Here is a 21,895-nt window from a genome sequence, read left to right as displayed (position 1 = left end):
AAGCATGTAGGGGATCTCATCATGTCACCAAGCTCATGAAAGCCTTGCCCCTTGCCCATGGGTGTGCCAGTTAGTCCCAGCTCTGAGCTGCATCACCTCTGATTAGCAGCCTGCTGGGGGAAGGGCCTTGAGTAAGAACTCCCTGGCAGTCCTGACTTGTCTCATTTCCCGATACTTTTATCTGTCACTGCAAGTGCTTGGGCTCCCCTCCTGAACTAATTAAGTTTGCATGTGTTTAGACACATTGCCAAATAGGGCTTAGCAAAGCGGAACTGAGCTACATCTCTTTCCGAGTAGGGAAGGAAGGGTAAATGAATGCTCTTCCACAAGGGCCAGGGAGAAGCGTGGATGACATGGAGTGGGTGTGTGTACAGATGATAGGCGTACTGCCTTGGCCTTCCTAGGGATGTGGCAGGCTTGCGGAGCAGCTTTCTGATTGGCTGGCAGGGGCAGGTGAGGGTCCACTCTCCAGCTCTCTTAGTGAATTGGGCATTTCTGTGAGGGCTAAGGATGCTTAGAGGACAGGCTCTGATGTATGATTTTTATCCCAAGTACAAGCAAGACTGGATGTCAAATTCAGTGGGATTTACAGGGCGGGTTTGTAGGGCTGTGTGCTGTTTGCTGCCAACCTGAACCTACCTAGCCCCCAGGCCTAGAACCACCTGTGTGAATAGCAGTGCGCAGGGTAGACTTCTGAGTCTCTGAGTACGCTGGACATGTGGATACCCTTTTGCCCTGAAGACCCCACGTCCTCATGCTCAGTCTTGTGATCCCTGTGAGACGGCCTCAGAGGGAGGTGGAGACGAGCAGTTTTGTACAGAATCTCCCCACCTTGGATGCTTGGTGAGGTGATAGCTGACAGCATGTTTTAGTGTCAGTGCCTTTTCCCTGGGGCTGGGTAGCCTGAGGTCTGAGATGCCCTGTGGCAGAATGTTCTTGGATCCTGTCCAGATAGCAGATATGGGGGCATTACTATGTTGTGCACTGGTCCTCTGAAGTAGGGAGGGAGGGTGTTTCCTACACAAAGTAGTTAGGAAAGCCAGCCACGGGCAGCCCTCTAGCTCGCAGGCCAGTATGTCAGCTTCCTGGCCGTGCAGAGGCTCTCAGTGGGCAAGACGAGCTCAGAGTCAGGCCAGGCTCCCAGTGTGTGTGTGTGGTGGTTGGGGAGGGGGTTCTGGAGGTTGTATAGGAACTCTGGGCCTTCGAGCTATAGCCTAAGCCCAGAGAGAACAAGAACCAGACCTTCTGCCCTCCCTTCAGCTTCCCTAGAGCCCTCTCGTCAGCAGAGGTGCATCGGGTTAGCCCCAAGAAGGCAGCTGGAGTTGATGGGGTCATGTTTCAGCTGCAGCTAATCCAAGTCACTCGATATAAATCTCTCCCCGCTGCCTCTCCCCTCCCTCCCTCCCATCCCCAGCCCACAGACAGGGAAATGAATCCTGGCCCTCGCCCTGAATACATCATGGCAGGCCTGCCTCTAATGAGAGAGGGCCATTCATTGTAGGGTGAAGCTCCCTGCAGAGCCTGGGATGCCATTAATTAAAGAAGAGCCACCTGAAGCCAGTCGTGCGGTGCAGCCTGCCATGCTCAGATGGAGTGGCGGTGGGGTAGCCTCGTTAGCCTGACAGCTCCTTGGGCCGAGAGTTCTTGGGCTCCGAGGAGCGAGGGGTGCCCCGCCTCCCCCTGAGAGCCTGCAGGCCTCTGGAGCCAGCCTACTCACAGACACGTGAGACTTCCCTCTGGCACATGTCCTGGTGTCCAGCACTAATAGTAAAGGGGCTCCTGAGTGTGGGTTTGGGATTATCCCCTTTTCTGTGGGCGGGTCCTAGGGCAGGAGCAGGTTTCTCTGGAGTGCCCAGGGGACTCCTAGGTCCCTGCCCAAGCCCCCTTTCCTTTCTTCTCCATGTGGTCCTGGAGCCACATGTCAGCAGGCAGTTAAGCCCGTGTCCTTACCTGGGAGCCTGAGTTTGGGGCAGCTGGTCTGGTCTGGAAGGATTTTGGACCTGGAGGGGCCCTGGGGAGAAGTTCTGTTGTCTGATCAATAAGTTCCGGCCCCTCCTTGGCAGGCAGAGCATCTAGTGATCCACTTTCTGGGCACTTTTTGGCCCAGTGGTGGGACTGTAATGTTGGCCTCCTCTCCTCATCTGCTAAGAAGGTGTCCGAGGAGCTAAAAGCACTCTGGTGATTTTTTGGAACCCCTGGAATGGAAGATTTGCTTGGCTAAAATCCTGATAAAACATAAAGACATTTGTGTGGTAAGTGATGAGGCTCTGAGGTGTGTGTGGTCAGGGGAGCCTCGTGTGGGGTAGGCTGCTGCCGGGCCGCTGACCGGATGGCTCTTAGCTGCTTCATTGGTCCTGAGGCAAGAGCTGCTGCCTAAGTACTGGTCCCGAGTTACACTCCCCTTGACCATCTGTGAGGGTCTTACCACCTCCTCCTCCCTGGCAGTAGGGGCTATAGGCATTGAGACCTTTGCGTAACCCAGAGTTGGGGTAGCTCAGCCAGTGTCTGCCTGGCTTGTCAGGAAGACAAATTGGTCTTGTGGCTTTTGGAGACTGTCTCTGGAAGTCTGGTTCTGTCCTTTGTGGCAGTCTCTGACAGGCTGCTTCAGAGAGCCTCCGAACCAGCTGGAGCCGTGGTTTGACCATATGTTCCCTCTCTGCTTCCCCGAAGCTCACCTGGTATGGAATAGAGGCTGTTAGTTACTACCTCCTGGGCTGGGGACTCGGGCTGCATTCCTTTGTGTTTTGAATATTTCTGAACCTTCCCAGGCCTTGCCCATTTGGGCTCCTCTGTCCTCTGGCAGCTAGAGAGTGAAAGCTGGAGGGCCTATCCCCTGAACTCCCAAGGAGAAGGAGACACTCTTGCTCCTGGAAAATGTTTTACTCTGGGTGAGATGTTTCTGTGTTTTAAAAACAACAACAGCAACAACACAACTCTGTGTGACTCTTGAGACCTAACCTTTTTTTTTCCCTAATATTTTTAGAAATCTTGGTATGAAATAGGCACAGTAGGGTACATAAAGCATACAAATGTGAAATGTACAGCTCCATAGGTTTTTATGCAAATACATACCTGTGCAGCCACCATCCAGCTCAAGATTTAAAAAACCCCTTTCCATCGTCCTAGAGATCCCCTTGTGCCACTTCTCAGTAATGCCCTTTGCTGTTAGGTAACCACTCTTCTGACTTCTGTTACTTTTGGTTCATTTTGCCTGTTCTTGACTTCCAATGAGTAGAATCCTACAGAATGTAGTCTTTTATGTCTGACTTCCTTTGCTTAACATAACATATGAGAGTCTCCCATGGTGGTTGTGTGTATTAGCAGTTCAGCCTTTTCATTGCCGTATAGTGTCCACTTGTATTTCTGTACTGTACTTTATCCCTTCTCCTTTTGTTGGACTACATACCTTCTTTAGCCCTTCGGTACATGGTTGTCAAATGAGTATGGGAATGTTCAGTTCGTTATGAGAATCTCCCAAGGCCTATCCAAATCTCCCTCATCCTTTAAAACCTAACGCCAGTCCTTTGGATATGTGGCCTCCCTGTCTCTTCTGGAATCTGCACTGGCTTCCCTCTTCTCTGAGGGAGAGGCTGGCCCCAGACCTGTGAAAGTGGACTTTGAGCCATACTGACCCATTTCGTTATTCTTTCAGCAGATATTGATTAAATACCCACTCTGTCTCACACTATTCTAGGTGAGGAGCAAAGTTAGGAGATAAAACTTCTAAAACATTCTGCCTTCATAGAGTTTACATTCCAGTGCATGCAGCCAGCCCTGCCCTCTGCCCTTTGGACCCTGGTGCCAGAAGAATCTTGATTTTGCCCAGGCTCCTCTATCCTGTGGGGCTCCAAGGGAGCTGGGTGGCAGTGGCCCTTGCCAGCTTGACAAGGCCTCTGTAGGGCTTTTGTCTCCCTCTCCTGCTGTTACTGCTTGGCATTGAAAGGGTTTCTCAGTATTGGTGCTTCCCTTCCACTGTCCAGGAGTCTGATTCCCTCCGTGAGAGGAGAGAATTAATCTCCAACTTTCCATGCCTGTAAGGTGAGTGACCTCTGTTTTGTCAGCGCTTGCCAATCTGTCCTCTAATTCCCAGCCAGGGTAATGGAGACATTACTCTGTGCTAAAGCAAACCACCAGTTCTTGTGTGGATACCGGACCGATCCAGGCACTAGGAATGACAGACAGTCTGTGGGGGTCTCCTCACAGGTGCACAGGCGTCTAGAGAATGCAGGGGCATTGACACCGGAGCAGCTTTGGTCCTGAACTGTGGTTGGCAGGTTCAAGGAGGGGAGATGCCCTGCCATCGTATTCTCTTTAACCACTCTCGATGCCAGGGGGCAGCTGCTTCACTTTGGTCTGAAGTAGGTTTCCTGTGTTGGGCTCCTAACAGCACATGAGAGGCTGCAAACACCCCAGTGGGGGAGAGGAGTCTGGAGGCAAGGGTCTTGGAAGATGAAGGCTGGGGAAGTTGAAGCTGCAACTGGCGTAATGGCCTAGGCCTGTATGATCTGTGGACTTCGGGGGCTTAACTCAGGAGGGCTTGGGAGAGAGGGCTGTGAGTGGGTGGGGTAAATTTTCAGTGTCCCTGGCTAAAGGGTGACATACTCAGACTTGATAGTTCTATAAAACTGTTTCTTCCTAAGCCTGCAAGGATGTTGGTTTGGGGAAGAAAGCCAGCCAGCCCAGAGAATCCCGGGAGCCTGACAGGCCTTTTTCTCTGCGATTCTTTCTTGCAGGCAGCCTGAGGCAGCCTGTCTCTTTGTTAACAGAGTGACAGCAATGTGACACCATGGAAATAATTACTAACAAATCACGGTGCTGACTGCAAACAGCTCTCTGTCTTCAGAGGCATGTCAGGGTGCATTAGAGCAGGACTGGAGGAGTGAAACATGTGGGGGCTGAGGCGCAGCCCGCACTCAGATGCCCTCCTCTTCTTCCCCAGCCTGACCCCTTTCTGCTGTGGCAGACTCTCCTGCCTGTGGCCTTTTCCTAGAGGTCAGCTGAGGAACCCGCTGGATGAGTGACAATGTGGCTAGTCCCACGTCCTCTGGGCAGGTTGCTAGGACTCCCATCTTTGCTAAGGAACACCTGGGTAGTGGTGAGATCCAGGAGTTTTTCAATTAGAAAGCCCCCAAAAGATGGAGCGAGACACCATTTCTGATTTACTCTGCCAGTTGGGACCAGCTTCACCTGCCATTGGTCTTGGGGTGTTGGGAAATATTTGCTCCAGCCAGACCCAGAATGTGGGGGAAGCCTTGCATCTCAGTGTTGGCTCAGCTCCCTTCCCCCACAGCCCTGGTTTCTTCTTCAATTGCCATAGTCAATTTTTGGTAAGTCGACTTTGTCCATTCCCTCTTGGTTAGCAGAGTGATTGCTCTGACTGTCAGGGCTGTAAATAATGTTCCTGGTGTGTGTGGCTGGAGGCAGCCGTGTGGGGTGGGGAACAGAGTGGAAGGAGGAGCAGCACTCTGAGGGCTCCCTCGCTCTCCCCCCTCCCCTCTCATACAATATTTATCCAGGGATGGGAGTCAGATGCAGCGACCTCAGGGGTCACCCAGTTAAATAGCTTCTGAACCTCCCTGCATTCTAATTGCTGCAGTTGTCCTTTGCTCTGGAGACTTCTCCTCCCCATTGTCTGCTGAGGCATACACTAATGGCTCTCTTCCCTGGCCCTGCTGGGAGGCATATTGGGGGGGGGTATGCAAGGGAGAGGGCTCATTGCTACCTTCCTTTCCCCAGAGATAAGGGAATCTAGGGCCTATTAACAAGTGGCTTTAGCTAGGAGGAGCACAAACCCCTGCCTCCCTCTTGCCCCTTCCCCAGAGCTGGCTGGAGGAGGTCAGGCAGTGGAGTTGGTTTATGGGGCCAAGGGGCTTCACCCATTTCCAGTGCTACAAGCAGAATTGTGGGACTAGTGACTCTTTTCCAAGGCCACAGATCCCGAGTACTCAGCTGATGAGCATCATCTTGTGTTTCCATGGATGGTCTCACATTCATGGTTTGGAAACTTTTAATGAGTGATATTTCCAGTTGGAATGTCTGCATTTTGCCTAAAGATTGGCTGTTAGCGAAAGTCTCTTTCGTTCCCCCAAAGGTCGATTTGGGTGATCAATGATGATAGTGGGTGTGTCCCACTTGGTGATTTAAGAGTGACATATGCCACGTGTGAGTGTCACCTTCTTTGTGAGTGTCAGTCATCCTCTACTGCAGCTCTTTTTCAGAGAAGTCTTTCAGAAACTGCCCCTGAAGATGCTGACCACTGTGTCTGCTGGAAGTGCTGGTATTCCAGCAACAGCCCAGAGTCAGCCCCCGCTGAGAGCCGCTCCAGCCGGAAAGTCGGGAAGACTGTCAGCAACACAGGTGGTCGGGACAGAACGTGGCATGCATGTGACTAACTATAGGCTGAGTGAGTGGAGGATGGAAACACTACAGAGAAGATACAGAACAAATGCCATGAGAGCCGACAGGTGCACAGTAGAGAGACTGAAGGAGTAGTAGTTTTTAGCAGGAAACTTTTCTTAAAAAACAAATATTAAAGAAATCCCAATAATACGAAGTATATAAAAGTTGAACTGTTCTGGTTGAAGCTAGGGCAAGACCCTGTCCTCCTTCCTCCTGTTTCCCCAGTCCACAGAGTTGCCTCATGTGCCCTCTAGAGACCTGGAACCCCACTGAGCACAGTTTAAAAACCACTAGCCTGGTCTTATGCCCACCCAGAAGTGCGATTCTGGGTAGGCCTAGTGGTTACCTGTTTTAAGGGAGCCAGGGGAGCTGGGGTCAGGGCAGAGATCAGCCAGAGGGTAAGGGGAAGAGCTATGTCCTTGTGTATCACAGCAGAGATCAGTCTACATCCCGGAACCTGGCCGCTTGCAGGATGCCTCTCCATGGAGCCTCCAGAGGGCATTGTAGGCCATACAAAAGCAGCCCAGGCAAAGGGTCAAGATGGCCACAGGCCAGGTGGAGACTGTAGTGGGGGACAAGTGAGATGTCTTGGAAACAGCTCAAACTGCTAAGGAGCTCTTGATTTCCTTGGCCAAAAAAGAGAATAGTTCATCAGCTGAGACACTGACCAAAGTGCCCTGGAAACCTCCTATCACCTGCTCCTCCTCCTCCCTCTGCCCTCTTCCCTGCTTCCTGCTGGGGCCATTCCGTCCAGGGAGAGAGCTCTAGCCAGGATCTGGTGGCAGCTCTGACACTTCCCATAGTCACAACAGGTGGGGCACTGTGCCCTTTCCTTGGAGGAACTGGCCTTGGGGAGACCCTGGAGGGATGCTTGTCTTATTGTTTCATTGGAGAGGGGGTGGGGAGATAGAAGGTATTTGACTTCCTGAACTGTTTGTGGCACAGGGAAGTGCATGTTATACTTCATATACATCTTAAACACCACAGGGTGCGTTTGGCCCTTGTGGCACTTGTGGCACTTGTGTGCTTGTGGTCATTTCTGTGGGCTCCGTGGGGGAGAAATGGTGGGCCAGTGGGCCAGCAAGCAGCAGAGCTGGGAGGGGCTGTTTACGTATCAGTGCCTTTGGAGGCTTTGAGCAACTGCTTGGCAATGGGGATTTGAGGTTGGTTTTCTCAGGGATGACCAGCAGCCTGGCCTATGGGGTGTCCCTCTGCTCTGCCTGTGTTCTGGTTTCTGTTTGGGAACTCTCCAGAGCAGCATGTCTGGGAACACTTCCAGCTGTGCCGCCAGACCCAGACGCAGGTGACGGCCTTTCGTCTGTACCATAGGGAAACCAAGAGGAAATTAAATGTCATTTGCCCCCTGCACAGCAGGTCGCTGCCAGATCAGACTCTGCTGATCAGAGCTGTGCAGAGGGTACCCAAGGGAAGGCTTAGGCCTGCAGCCATGCCCTCTGAGCTGTGGAGACTCCCAGGTGATGGCCTGGCTCACTCCCAGGGCTTTCTCTGCCAGGCTGGGTTCACCCTGGCCTGGAGCCCAGCCCTGTGCTACATGGCAGCTGCGGCTTATGCCAGGCCAAAGGTGCATGTGTACCAGTGGGAGGGAGTGGCGGGGCCTGGGAATAGAGGACACACAGGAGGCCATGAGGTGATTGGCCCTTCCTCAGAGAACCTGCATAGTGCTGTGGAAAGAGATGGGCCTTTAGAATTAAGAGACCTGGGTTCGAGTCCTGACTCCATTACTTAGTAATTGTAGGATCTTGGGAAAGTCACATTCCCAGTCAACCTCCATGTCCTCATCTGTAAAATGAAGATTATGATAAGCTCTGGATCCTGCCACCTATGGGGGAATACTTCCTGTTGGGACTGGTGCCAGAGTTTCCTCCCCATACCTTCCCTAGATCTAGGAGATCTAGAAGCCCCAGCAGTTCCTTGCCCACGGGCCTCCCTGTGAAATGAGGTAGCTAAAGTTGATGGGGAGCGGGGTGGACAGTAATTCTGGCCTGGGAGACACAGTTGGTGATCTCCCCCAACCTGAGGCCTTTCCTTCCTGTCTTGGTCCTCAAGCTAGGTAGCCCAAGGCCTTTATAAGATGAGCATGGGTCATGGTGGTCACCCTCCCAATTTGCAGAGCTCAGCTGGCCCCCTCCAGCCTCACACTTGGCATTCTTCTTCTGTTGGGAAGACCTTAGGGCTTGTCACTACCCCTCCCTTGCCTTGAAGTCCTAGTGGTAGGCTGCAGTTCTTGGCTCTGCAGTGACATTTATTAACAGGGCTTTGGGAAAAGATGTTTTAATACTGCGAGGTTTTCCCTAGAAAACTCCCCACCCCCACCACATCCCCCCTCCCAATCTGAAGCATGGCTGCTGGTGGTGAAATTCATTAGTGTTCCCTGACAGGCAGTGGCGACAGAGGCGCTCGCTGTCTGCTTCCCGCTCCCTCGCTCTCGTGCTCCTGCTTCACGCACACTGATATTTAAAGCTGATGGGCTGCTTATAGACTTCTTGTACCATGACAAGTTTGGGGAGGGGGGTGGTGGAGGAAGAGACAGACAAGGAGCCAGCTGTCACGCTGGTATTTCAAACAGTACTCTCTCCTGACCCTTTGCAGGCTCCAGCAAGTGTATCATCTTTCTGAAGCCTGTGGTTGGAATTGTAACCTGCAGCTGTCCCAGAGGATGGGAGCAAGTGTGGGAGCAAAGTGGGCTGAGAAGTAGGCACTCTCCCAGGGCTGTGGGCAGGCAGAGAAGAATGAATGGAGGGAGGGAGGGGGAGAGAGAGAGAGAGACTCTGTGTGTGTGTGTGTGTGTGTGTGTGTGTTTTCTATCAGGGGACTGAAGCGAAGTGTTTGTAAGTGCTCCCCAGCAGTGCTCTCCCATCACCAAAAATAGGATGGCCCTTTCTGTCATCTTTCCTGGAGTGATCATTAGGTTTCATGTTGTGATTATCTTCTGGGTGGTCTTAGAAGCTCCCTGAGTCTAGGAATCAGGCTTGATTGGCATCTGCTCTTGAGGGTTCTGGGTCTCAGTGCCACCCTTAAGTCTGTAGTGTCAGTTGAGGTAGAATGTTCTTCAATTTTGTGTCTAGACTGTGGCCTTGATTTTTGTTCCCTCCTATTTGTGTGCTGATTCTTTGGATTTGGAGAATGAGTCCCAAGGTGCTTCCTTCCTTCATCCCCAAATGAATTCTTGGAATTCATTTTTTGAAATTGTTCAGTGGTTTTAGAATGTCCCCTTTCTGTGTCATCCCTAGCAGAGCTTCTCCAGGGTATTTTTCCTGAGTAAGGTGCTGTCTTCTTGAGGCTGGTAGCCTGGAAGCCTCTCCAAAGGCTATTGCAGGTTTGGTCACAGCTGACCTCTTTATAGCCAGATTCCCTTGTACAAGTGCTTATGTAGGAACGTGTTTCCCTTGGCTGGCTCCTACAACCTTCATAGAGCAGGGCGTGAGGGTAATGTAACTTGCTCAAGGACATGTGGGCACTTGACCAAGTTGTCTCCTCGTGCAGCAGAGCCATGTGCTGGCTGGGGATTGTGCTGCCCTCTCCCACTCCCCTGCCCCCTTCTAGCTCCAGGGTCTGCAGTAGGGGAGCCACTGGGGAATGGGCCTGACTCCTCTATTCCTGCTCTTTTAGTCTTGTCATTGCCATCAGTGCTGCCTTTGGCTTCCTCAATTTCAGCACAACTCTGTGTGTGTGTCTTATCTGTCGGGGGTGCAGAGACAGGACACCCCTCTTAAAGCACCTTGGATGTTGGGTGGAGAGTGGAGCTAGCGTGCTGCTTCTGTCTGTAGACTGAAGTATATTCTTGAATTGTCCAGAATCATCTTTAATGTGATTACCTACCTTCTACTGCCCCTTTCCCTGGCCTGCATCCTTCACCCCACCCTGCACTCTATCCTCTAGGCTTCTTCTTCTTCTTTTTAGATTTTATTTATTTATTTGGCAGAGAGAGAAAGAGAAACTGAAAGAGGGAATACAAGCAGGAGGAGTGGGAGAAGGAGAAGGAGGCTTCCTGCCAATTAGGGAGCCTGATGTGGGGCTCGATCCCAGGACCGTGAGATCATGACCTAAGCCGAAAGTGCACCCTTAATGACTGAGCCACCCAGCATCCCTATCCTGTAGGCTTCTAGAAGGGGATGTTGGCATGGGGCTGCTATCTTGCGCAGCACTGTTGTCTGCCTTCCTGACCCTGCTGATTCCCACGTGGTCTTAAAGCACTGGAAGCTCATCCTGCAAGGGTGGCCTAGATTCATGTCTTTTGCCATAGTGCGTCTCACAGGTGAGATGGAAACTAACCGGCTTTGATAAGTAGGAGGCTCCAGCATTCATTTTTTAAAACATCAGCAGTGGCCAAGTGAGTGAATTCAGTTATGAGTCTGCTTTCTGTCCACCCTCCTCCTTCCAATGTGGTGGTTCAAAGCAGAGACTAAGGAACCTGTTGAAATGAGAAAACCCTATTTCCTGGCTTGACCCCCTCACTAATTCGGGTTAAATTGCTTCGCTGTTGCAGTGGTGACACATTGTGCCTGCCTCTGTTTGTACAAGAGGATGCGGTGGGGGAGGAAGGACCAATTTGCACAGAGATAAAGGTGTCGTGGCAGATAACTAACGTCCCAGCCTTGTGCCCGCTCTCATTGTAGCTCAATTTGCTCTGTGTGGAAGCCCAGCCTTCCCCTATTCCTTCCTTCCCTCCCCTTGCTCATATTTTACCTCGATGCCACAGTGTAATGATGCCCTGCGTAGTGGGGGAGGAGATAGGCACCTCTGGCTGACAGCCCTTCCCGATAACCAAATTCCAGCCCATCCATCACTAGCTACTCTCCTCAACTTGAGGAAAAGTGATCGTGAAAGGCGGGCCGTTTATCACCCAGGGTCTGTTTATCTCCTCTGGTGGGGGGGACTGGAAACAGGAGAGACAAAGAGCTGTGTCCCTGGCTAAGTGCTGCCTCGCCTGGGATAGCCTGCCTGTGCTGGATGCAGACTCATCACCCTGGTCGTGAAGTCTCCTAATGGGTGCACTTCCCAGACTGGGATCCGCTGGGAATGGGACCTTTCCCAAGGCCTCAGAAACATGGCAATTCTGGAACGCAGGACAGCCAGCATGACAACACTCCACGTGCACGTTTGTATCAGAATGAGCAAGCATAGAGACCTCACGTGGAAGCAAGCCCCACTCCCTCTCCAACGTGTCACTTTGGCAGGAGCACCCACCTGGCTGATTGGCTTTGTCTGTTGGCCTACCCCTTGCTAGGCTGGGCCTTCCATCTCTCTGTGGCACAGCTGTGGCTTGGGAGAAGACCGAGCCTTTCTCCCTACTCTTCCCTTTGCCCCTCAGTACCCCCTCCCCATTTCTGCATATCAGATGGGACAAAACAGTGTGCCTTTGCAGGTGAGCAGTGTGTGTCTCCTCGAGCTTTTGGACGCCAGGACAGACGGCCTACATTACTTCAAGATCTGGGTCTCATGGCCTTCCTAGAGAGGCAGAAAGGGATTGCATGAGGCTCCAGATCTGGCTGGCCTCCTGCTCTTTCAGGGCTCAGGTCTGCTAAAAGTGCAAGTGACCTATATCTCCCTCATGTGGAGTTGCTCCTTAGACTTAGAAAAGCGCAGAAGGAATTCCGTGCATAACCTTTGCCAGCACTGGTGCCTGTGCTCCTGCTCATCCTGGCTGTTTGTGTCTCTCCGACCTCCGCAAATGTTGCTGGCCTCCTCAACTCAAGCCTAGCAGTTCTAGCAGAGCCCCCAGCTCTGCTTCACCTAATCTTCAAAGCTGAGCGACTGTTCACAATGGCTTCATCCTGCCCTTACCCATTAGTGAGGGTGGTGTTCCCTTAATGAGCTAGTCCCCTGCCTTGGCTGGCGCCGAGCTGGTCACACCTGTTTGCCATCAGGGCTGTCTGGGCCCAGCCCAAGCACTGGGCTGCAGGTGGTGGGGCTGGATGAGAGGTGGGTGGGGAGGGCTGGATTCCTTATGCTTTGTGCCCTATGCTTATTGGAGGGGGCAGTTTCTTGTACCCCTCTTTTTCCCACACTGTTCTTTCTAAGTGGGGGAGGGCTCTCTGCTTTCTTTTTTGTTATTTGAAAGGAGTAATAAGGGAACTTGAAGAATACCTCATCTTTAACTCCTGCCTGAAGTTTGAAGTAGTAAGGAGCTAATCAGGCATCTTTGAGGAGAGTTTGATGTTCTGTGCTGATGACCCCAGGTCCCAGTGTGATAGGAGCATCATCACATGGTGAATGTGGAAGGTGTAGCCCCTTTCCAGCCCTAGGCCCCACAGTATTTGGAAAGCAATCGTAATCCCTTGGTTTAGAGCCCACGGCAGGACTGGGGGGCCCTTCCTTAAAGGGGGCCCCTTGCATTCATGAAGCTGAAGGAAGTTTTGATTTGGTTGAAAAAATCTCATTCCTTTTTATGGCCTGGACATAATTGGTTCTTTTCTATTGGCCATCAGTGATGTCATTCCGACCCTCATAAAGAAGGGGAAATCACACCTGTGGACTCGGTGCATAAAATTTCATTGGGCAGCAGTAATAAGCATGGCCAGATGATGTTTGGGCAGTTGAGGAGCTCTGTGCCCAGTGATTCCAGCTGCACAGAGACCTGGGCACCATAAACCTGCCTGCACATTCATGCCCGCAGGGTAGTCCAGGGCCCACTGCCAGTGGCTATTTTCCTGGGATCAGTATCTGGTAGGAACAGCTTTCAGACCGTTTATGCCAGGGGGACTTTTGCCCTCTTCCTTTCCAAATTCGTGGAACCATGTACCCCCTGTTACCCACGGACCGTAGCCTTAGGCTCCTAAGGACCCTGGAGCCAGATGTGACCTTGAGCAGTAACCACCATGCTTACCATGCTACCTGCCTCTCAGGCCCCAGCAATGGCCTTCCTAGGGACTGTAAAGAACTCCATGTGCATGTGCGTGACTGATGCCTTGTGCAGTCGGAAGCCTGAGGTCCTGCTTTTTGTTCTTTCCTTGGCTTGTTGTGTGATCAAGCAAATCCTTTTTCTTCTCTGGGCATCACTTTCCTATTTTATGTAGGGGATGACAACTACTCTGACCTACCTTTCTCACCCAGTTTCTCTTGGTGCTCTCTCTGAGCTGGGTAGGGTTCTGTCATAGAAATGTGTAGCTGTCTTCCATGAGGTAACTGGAAGTTCAGGTTCTGGCATTTGGCTCTGTGTCTCTTGTGGACATGGGCCTGGACGCTGCTGCATCTCAACTGCTTGTGCCTTGGAGTCACAGGGCTAGGACCAGCCACAGACTGAAGGACTCCGCAACCTGAGTGCCTGTGAGTCTGCAGACTGCATGTAGACCTGCAAGTCCTGGAGCCTGAGCGAGAATTATAGTCCCATCGTCCCCTGCCTCAGTCAGCCATGGGTACAGATAACGTGCAAGGCTGCTGCTGAGCTGTATCAGAGGCTGACCAACCTGCCCAACGGTCTGTCTAGTCTGTCTTTGATGCGGCCTGTCTGATATAGGCCCTCCTCCAAGAGGGTCAGGTCGGATTCTTCTGTGCCAGACCTTCCTACCTGGATAGAAATGTCTACCTTTGAGATCTTGCTGAAGAGGGAGTCACCACCCTCCAATCCCTCCCTGCGCCCCCCACCAGTGTAAGCCACAGCCAGTTGGACTCCTGGTCCATGTCATCCAAAAGAATCAGGGCACTGGGAATGGCTAAGGGAGAATATGATAGGTAGCTCAGGACCCCTGCCTTTGGCTGGTTGGTGCCCCTGACTTAGTCCTTTGCAGATTCTGCTGCTTCTGGTAGCCCCTTCACTTACAGACTAATGTGGCTTTTCAAAAATAGCTGAGCTCAGCAAACATTTTCACAAATAACAAGGATAAGGAACATAAAAGAAAAATGGAAGGAAATGAGAAAGTTATCTAAACAATATAGTTCTCCTTAAGCAATCACATTGTAGCTCCTAAGGCTATCTTTCAGCCTTCAAAACCTTTCCTAGTATCCTTATATTCTTGGTCCTCGGTTCCCATGTAGGGACGGGCTGTGTGGATACTCCTTCATCATGGTCTCAGCCAGAACTTTCTTTCTGGGAAATTGACTGGTTGTAGTTAATGTTCCTGTGCCACCTGGATATTTGAGAGGAATCTCCCTCTCAGGTTTTATCTCAGGTTTTAGAAAAGTGAATTCTTACTCTACTGCCCTAAACATGGGTATCAGTTTCCTCTCAGTGTCTGCCAAACAATGGAGTAATGGAGGGGAGGCTGGACTGCCCTGGAACTTTCTGGGCTGGAACCAGTCATCCTAACTGGAATCTTAACCAGATCTCCTCAGAAAGGACTTTACACTGTGGTCTCCACTTTCTTTTCTCTTACTCACCTTTGGACATGTTGCATGCTACCTTTTGCTCCCACCAAGCACTGATGCCAGATTCATTGGATTTTTCTCAGCTGTCATCTTGCTTGACCACTCTGTGGCATTTGACACTAATGACCTGTAATTTAAGCTCAAAAATCAGTTATATATATTCCAGAAAAGGGAAATGTGCTTTTAGGTTGTTTAGGTTGACCACAGGTTGACACAAATTGAGGTCAAAAGTACATGTGTAACTCTGGGTATCTGGTACCCTGAAAAAGGTCCAGGAGCTCTGCCCTCTAGAATGAGGGTTGATTGGGTGAGTCCTGATTCATGGTACATTACCTGCTGTGGAATTCTGGAAGGGCTGAGAAGGGATCTCTGGGGGAGGAGGCTTCCTGGGCCCTCAGATCTTGGGAGTATTCTGTAAGGAAGAGATGGAAGTCTTTCTGTCCAGTTTCTAAAGACTCATGGGCAGAAGTTATAGAGAGAGATCTTAGTTCAGTATCAAGAAAGGATGTTCTAGAATTGAAGTTCAAAACTAGAGCTGATTGCTACGTAAAGTAGTGAGTTCCATGTGTGTGGTGATGATCTGGGGAGACCTGATTGCATATTTGCTTAGTAACACTTTCGAGATATTAGCCTGGGCCCTCTGCTTATCCTACTCCATACTCTTCCCTGTTGATCTATTCTCGTGGCTTTAATTTCATTTAAATTACATTAATGATTTGGCAGTTTATATTTCCAGTTCAGACATCTGCTCAAAACTGGATATGCAGCCACCTCTGTAGATATCATTCACCTGCTACATATCTCATGGGCACTTTGAACTCAGCAGACACTGAGTACCCACCATGTGCCATACATGTACGTAAAGCTGCATTCCCAAATTTGTGCCTCCTTCCAGCAGTGCATCAGGGGTGAGGCAGTAAGCAGTGCACCGTGATTTGGGTAGAGAATTTAGAAACAGCCGGTAAAATTGACTAAAATGCTGATTTGCTCTGGGTGTCTGATAGCTTCTCTCTCCCCTTCCCTCCCTCTCTCTATCTGATTCAGAGAGTAGCAGGAAGCTAGCCAGGCCACACACCTTTGAATTGGGCTCTAGACCACTTCCTCTCATTGGGCCCCACATCCCATTTGGTTGCCAAGGCCTCCTTCACATCTCATGTCTGTTCCTTGCTCGTTGTTTCTACGGCCTCTATCTAGCTCTCGGCTACTATCCAGCTTTTTCAGGGTATTGTTTTTGTCGTCCCCAGATAAATCATTGTAAATCACAACTCTTCAGAGGCTCTCCATTGCCTAAGGCCAAGCTCTTCTTTTAGCAAGAAAATCCTATGTTCTGTTCCAGCTAATATTTCTGGTATCTTCCTCCATGTTTTCATGTATCCCAGTGCTCCAACTTAAGGCTGTTTAGTCTGTTTCTTTTATTATCCATCTCACTGAACAGATCGTGAGCCCCTTAGGGGCAGGGGCTGAGACTTTCGCTTTGAGCCCTAGGTGCCCATCTATTATTAAACTTCAGTAAATGATTGGTTGAATGGATTTATGCAGGTACAACATCCTATTTACAATGAAAGACCATTTATAAATGACAAGGAAAAGTAAAAACGGGCTTTTGGTTTAAATTCTGACCTCTTATCCTTTTGCACGGTCTCTTCTCTGTCGGCAGAAAACCTCTTGCTAGAGACTTCACGTGAACTGGAGCCCCTGTCTAGTTATCACCAACTCACATGCTCCTTCTCTCTCTCCTCCCGTCTTAGATGCCTGCATCTCTGCTGTAACAAAACAACTGCAAACTGGTACACTGGAAAGAACATAGGCTTTGGGGTGAGATAGACCTGGGTTCAGTTCTTGGCACTGTCAGTTTTTAGCTGTGGGACCTTCAGTGACCCCTCTGAATTTCATTTTCTCATCTGTAAAAGGTAGGCAATGGTACCTCCTAGCGCCATGCTGAAGAATCACGTGCCAATGCAAGTAAGAGCCTTAGCATTCTACAGGCCATCAGAAAATAGTGGCTGCTTGTGTTAGTTTGAATAGAGGCTCCAGGTGCTCACATGTAGATCTGCAGCCCAGTGTCCGGGGTGCTAGAGGTGGGGTGCCTTTCCTGGGCAGGGTGGGACCATGGCTAATGGGTTAGCCTTCTGAGGAGGTGTGTTTGCACACCTAGATTCACGCTTCATACCTGGGACATGGATGTTCCCAACTTGTTCTCTTTTCCCTTTCTTGTAGGCTCCCAGGCCAGTGCCAATACTTGGGCTTGCCGGTGGCGGATTACTTCAAGCAGTGGATTAATCTGAAAAAGGTACTGTGTCTGAGCGCCATTCGGGTGCTTCCTCTGGGTCTCCTGTGCCTTAGATCCCCTCCCCCCTTGCTTTCTTTATTCTACTCATCTCTGTTCTCTTTTTGTTGTCACCTTTTTCCTTTTCTTTTTGTTCTCTTTTCTCAACATCCCTCCTTCCTCTTTCCTAGCTAACATGCACTGGAAGTGGACCTTTCTGGAAGTGGGGAGCTGTTTGGGGTAGAGTATAACATTGTCCTATGGCCGTGTCATCCTGATGTGCAGAGAAGTCGCAACGAAGGGGACTTTCTCAGTTCTTGCTCAAAACTGAATCACTGAGCTGAGCCACATTGTCTTTAGGAGAAGTGTGGTGCTAGCTGACCGTCTGGGAAAGTATCCTGCTTTGATGTGATCATGAGTATGGCCTCTGACCATTCTGAGTGGCCCTGATATCTCCCTCTGGTTGGGAAGTAGAATTGGTTCAGGCTAGCTTTGGTCGTGCCTCACCCCAGCGGAGCCTTGCTCATGTGAGAAGGATCGTGGAAGCTGGAGCCCAATTCCCTTCGAGTATGAGGAAGGAGTCTGGCCCTAATATAGCACCAAGTACCTGGGAAGTGCATGCTGGGGCTATGGGCTGGGAGGGAACCCCAAGTGGCTACAAAATTAGAGCCTGGCAGAGAATGAATTACCCAGAAAACTGTACTTTTCTAATATGTGCTATACTTCTCAGGTAAGCAGAAGAAAGGAGATGTAGGAATAGACTCCTAAGATAGGGATTCCCATCACTCTTTTGGATTGCTTCCTCCTGGAGCCCCAGTCTGCTAGAGAGACTCACCCCCATAATTCTCAAGTAAGGGCAACAGCCCTGGAGCAGCCTCAAGAACCCCATGCCGCTGATCAGCTTAGTGACCCCCAGGAAATCAGAGAAGAGAGAAGACACCAGGGGTCAGAGTAGTGGCTCCCAGGGGGGCTTAGAGAAGAGAGAGGTCATTGAAGGGTAAGACTAGGTATTGTAAGGATTTGGATCATGAACTGGGCATTCAAGGCAGGTGGAATATGAATCTGAAGAGGAAAGAAGACTTTCCAGGTGAGGGGAACAGCATGCTTTTGATGTGTGTGTGTGGACTGGAGCTGAGTGAACATGTAGAGGAACAGTAGAGGAGAATGATCCTGGACTTGATTCTGTCAATCTCGGGGCAGCCATTCTTTGTGGCATCATTTGTGAACTCCTTTGCTTTCCTCTGGTACTCAGGTCCTTTACCCTTGGTCTTGTTTATATTTTGACCTTCACCCACCTCTCCAGCTGACCTCCCTTGGACCTGAGCAGTAGCTACTTACTGCCTTCCATCTGTGGGTGAGGGGCCAGGCTCTGTCCTACCTTCAGGTCTTGGCCTGTGGCCTTATCTCTGCCTGAAGCGCCCCTGGTCACCTTCATAAAATGCATTTGCTATTCTTGAGGATTCAGCTCAGGCATCATCTCTTCTGAGAGGTCAGCAGTTAGTCTCTAGTCTTGAGACCCCTTGGCCCTTTGGATATCAGTGACTTTTGAGTATTGAAACCGAGTCCCTCTGTGTTTCCTCACAGACCTGTCCATCTGGAGCACAGAGATGAGGCTGCTTCCTCTCTGTGTCCAAGGCGGCCAGGCCAGGGCTAGGTACAGAGTACTTGCTCAGCGAATAGTGGCTGGCTGGCTCATTGATCTTTGAGAGCTGGTTCCACAGGCCCTCTCACGCAGGGCTTGGCGGGGCTCTGCACGGGGGTGTGTCTGGGTCTGCACTCCTGAAAGACAGCGTGCCAGCTGTCAGCATGCATCTGAGGCTGCTTGCTGGCCTCTGCAAATGCAATGTGAAGGCCCGGCCAGGCGAAGTGGGCGCTGACCATGAACAATTGCTCTGTGAAGTTCACTAGAATTTTTAGTGTCCAGATAGGTCCCTGCCTCCAGGTTCCTTGGCAGAGAGGCAGGAAAAGAGCCGACCCGTGTGTTAACATTGCCACTCAAGGCTACCTTGATGCTGCTGGGGTTGGAGGCAAGCTGTCCTGAGCCTGTTCAGCGTGGTTCTCTTCGGGCTGTGCCAAGCTATAAGAGGGACATGGGTACCAGTGGACACTGGAGACCCTGTTCCCAGTTGGCCTTGTGTTTGTGTTAGGTAAACTGAGCAGGTCTAGGAAAAACAAGAGTGGCATAAAGCAAGTGGCATTAGAGAGGCCTAATCCCTTCCTCTCTGTCCTCTAGCCACGTCATGTTCCAGATGTACCTGAGAGCCCAGCGGGAGAGATGACTCAGTTCCAGACTTTGGGCCTGTCTTTGCCAGCAGCCATTCCAGACAGAGAGGCTGCAGGGTCCTGGAGTTCCAGGGGCATGTTGATCTTTCTGACCTTTTACAGCATGAGTTAGTGCAGGCTGCACAAAGATTCCTGCTCCTTTAAAAATAGTAACAATAAGATCCAGCCAGAGAGGTCATCGCCAGGGTTGTGTGGATATTGTGCAACGTATTACTCTGTGCCCTTCTTTCCTTGTGTGTGACCAGGCCCTGACTGTCTCCAGGGCCCTCTCCTGTCCTTGATCTGACTCTTTCCTCCACACTTTCCTTCCTTTTCCTCTCCTCCTCAACTCCACAAGCAGAACTTTTTACCAATGGCAAAAGTAGAGGGGGAGGGATCGTGGTCTGTTTGGCTGCCAAGACTTAGCCATTGAGTGAACTGGGACTGAATTCACCATCCCCATTTCCTAAAGCCTCTCTTGTCCAGAAATGGTGTGTACTGCATCAGGGAAGAGCAGGTTCTCAGTGGCCAGGCTGCCATACTGCCCGCCTCCACCCACTTCCCCTGTAGCAGAGTGAAGCAAGCCAGTGTTTGCTGACATTTGGAGTGTCATTGAATGATCTTACACTCTTATTGAACTGTCAGCTTAGAGAAGACTTGGGGCCCTGCTCCCAGCTCCCTCCAGGAGGTCGGAGCTGTCACTGAGGAGCCAGAAGAACACACACACACACACACACACGTGCATGAATATACACGTGTTTACTCAAGTGAATGAATATACCCAAATAGGCATATCCAAAATTATATGTATGTTTCCATTCATACATATGGGTATAAATATATAGTTACATATTCACCCTCAGAAATATATGGAAATATAACATAGGCATGAATGTTTATACATACATATTCATAAAGCATGAAGACATGTGTAGAGATATATATAGATATAGATATATAAACATACACATCTTCATCAGTAAACACATATTATTGAGTGCCCTCTGTGTTCCAGGTACTGTACTAGGCCTGAAGATACAACAGAAAAGATGGATATTAAATAATTCTAATTGTGTTATAACACTGCTAAGATCCAGAGTCATGGCATCATTTCATAAGGGGGCCTGACTTAGGGAGGCAGAGAATGGTTTCCTGAGGAAGGGTGTCTATGCTGAGATCTGAAGGATGAGTAGGAATTCGCTAAGAAGCGTGTGGCAAGGCCCTGAGGTAAGGAGAAGCCTGGGAGCTTCATGGAACTAGAATGTGAATTCCATGAGAGTGGAGAATTTTTGTCTCCTCTGTTCACTGTTCTGTCCTCATCATTTTGAATAGTTCCTGGCACACAGCGATGTTTAGTCATTATTTGTTGAATGAAGGACTGCCTGGAGCATAGTGAATGTGGGGAAGAGAGGAGAGTGGTGAAGGATGAAGCTGGAAGGGGAGATTTTAATCCTTGAGATCACACTTGAGATTTTGATCCTTATCCTTAGGGTAAGGGGAAGCTATTAAAGGCTATTAAATGTAGGAGAGGTGACATCTGATGTGGATTTTGAAAAAGCTCTTTCTGGCTACAGTGTAGAGAGAGCTGAGTGTTGATATGGGGGGATCAGTACTGATTTTTCTAAATGGGTCTATAGTTGGCATCTTGGGGTGGAAGAAATTATGGACAGCATTGCTGAACTTGTAGCATTCTTGTCCTGCTAGTAGTGCCTTGCTCCAAGTTGTTGCTCCAACCAAAAGTGCTCCATCCCCACCATATGCACATACATTTCCAGTGGCCTAGACAAGGGTAGGAGTGGGGAGGTCTTGTCCCTGGTTGAGAACCACAGAATTAGACCATTGCTACAGTCCAGGTGAAAGACTATAGTCACCAGGATTGAACTGATAGGAGTGGAAATGTAGAAAAATGGATTGATTCTAGAGTGTTAAATGGTACAGTCAGTTCTGCTATAAGGCAACATAGACCTTCTTAAAAATCACCGTGCTATGAAAAGTTGTAATAAAAAGTTGCAATAAAAATGGGGTTAGGAGCACAATACTCAGAAACTTCATCAGTGACGTATGAAAAAAGATAAGAACCTAATAAAAATGGTAGCATAATTTTACACATGTTAAATGGCTAAGAAATATGTAAATACTACAAAAGATATGGCACTCTACCTTGAAAAAACCATGAAGTTTGCTTGGCAGTAGGCATGAGAAAGGTTGCAGCTTGTGAGTTATTGCGAAGTGGTAGAAGGAGAGTTCTCTGGAATTGGTTGGAAAGTTGGAGCCAGATGGATGCAGCTTATGACAGATGTAGTGTTCCAGGAAGCTACGATAAGTTTGAAGTGTAAGCGTGTGTGCATTCTGCATATTCTTACACAGCTCTCTTCAGCTTGGTATACTTTCCTGTGCCTATCTGGTATTGATTATGGACAAAATCACACATAAACAAAGGTAAAATTCACATTCTGCCAGACTGTTTTCTAATATATTGACTGCATTGAAATGAATGTGCTCTTGCAAAACGGTTATTATAGTAGAACAGACTGTACCATGGACAGGAAAGAGTGACTGATTGGCTATGACGGTTGATGATGAAGGAGGAAGCCACAGTGACTCTTAAAGTTTATGATTTGAGCAACTGATGAAATGGAAGGA

General features: G+C 49.8%; 1 protein-coding gene across 11 annotated transcripts in view; it reads left to right on the top strand.

The window, feature by feature from the left end:
* ERI3 (ERI1 exoribonuclease family member 3) overlaps positions 1-21,895 on the top strand; it is a 126,080-nt gene that overhangs the window by 49,009 nt on the left and 55,176 nt on the right. For all 11 annotated transcript variants that reach the window (XM_082687325.1, XM_082687330.1, XM_082687322.1 and 8 more), the window contains one exon: positions 16,942-17,014. In XM_082687325.1, coding sequence (XP_082543451.1) covers positions 16,942-17,014 — 73 coding nt within the window. The remainder of the gene's footprint in view (positions 1-16,941; positions 17,015-21,895) is intronic.

Source organism: Mustela nivalis, assembly GCF_964662115.1.
Source record: "Mustela nivalis genome assembly, chromosome: 10".
Classification (NCBI taxonomy): Eukaryota; Metazoa; Chordata; class Mammalia; order Carnivora; family Mustelidae; genus Mustela; species Mustela nivalis.
This window is presented reverse-complemented; position numbering and strand designations above follow the sequence as displayed.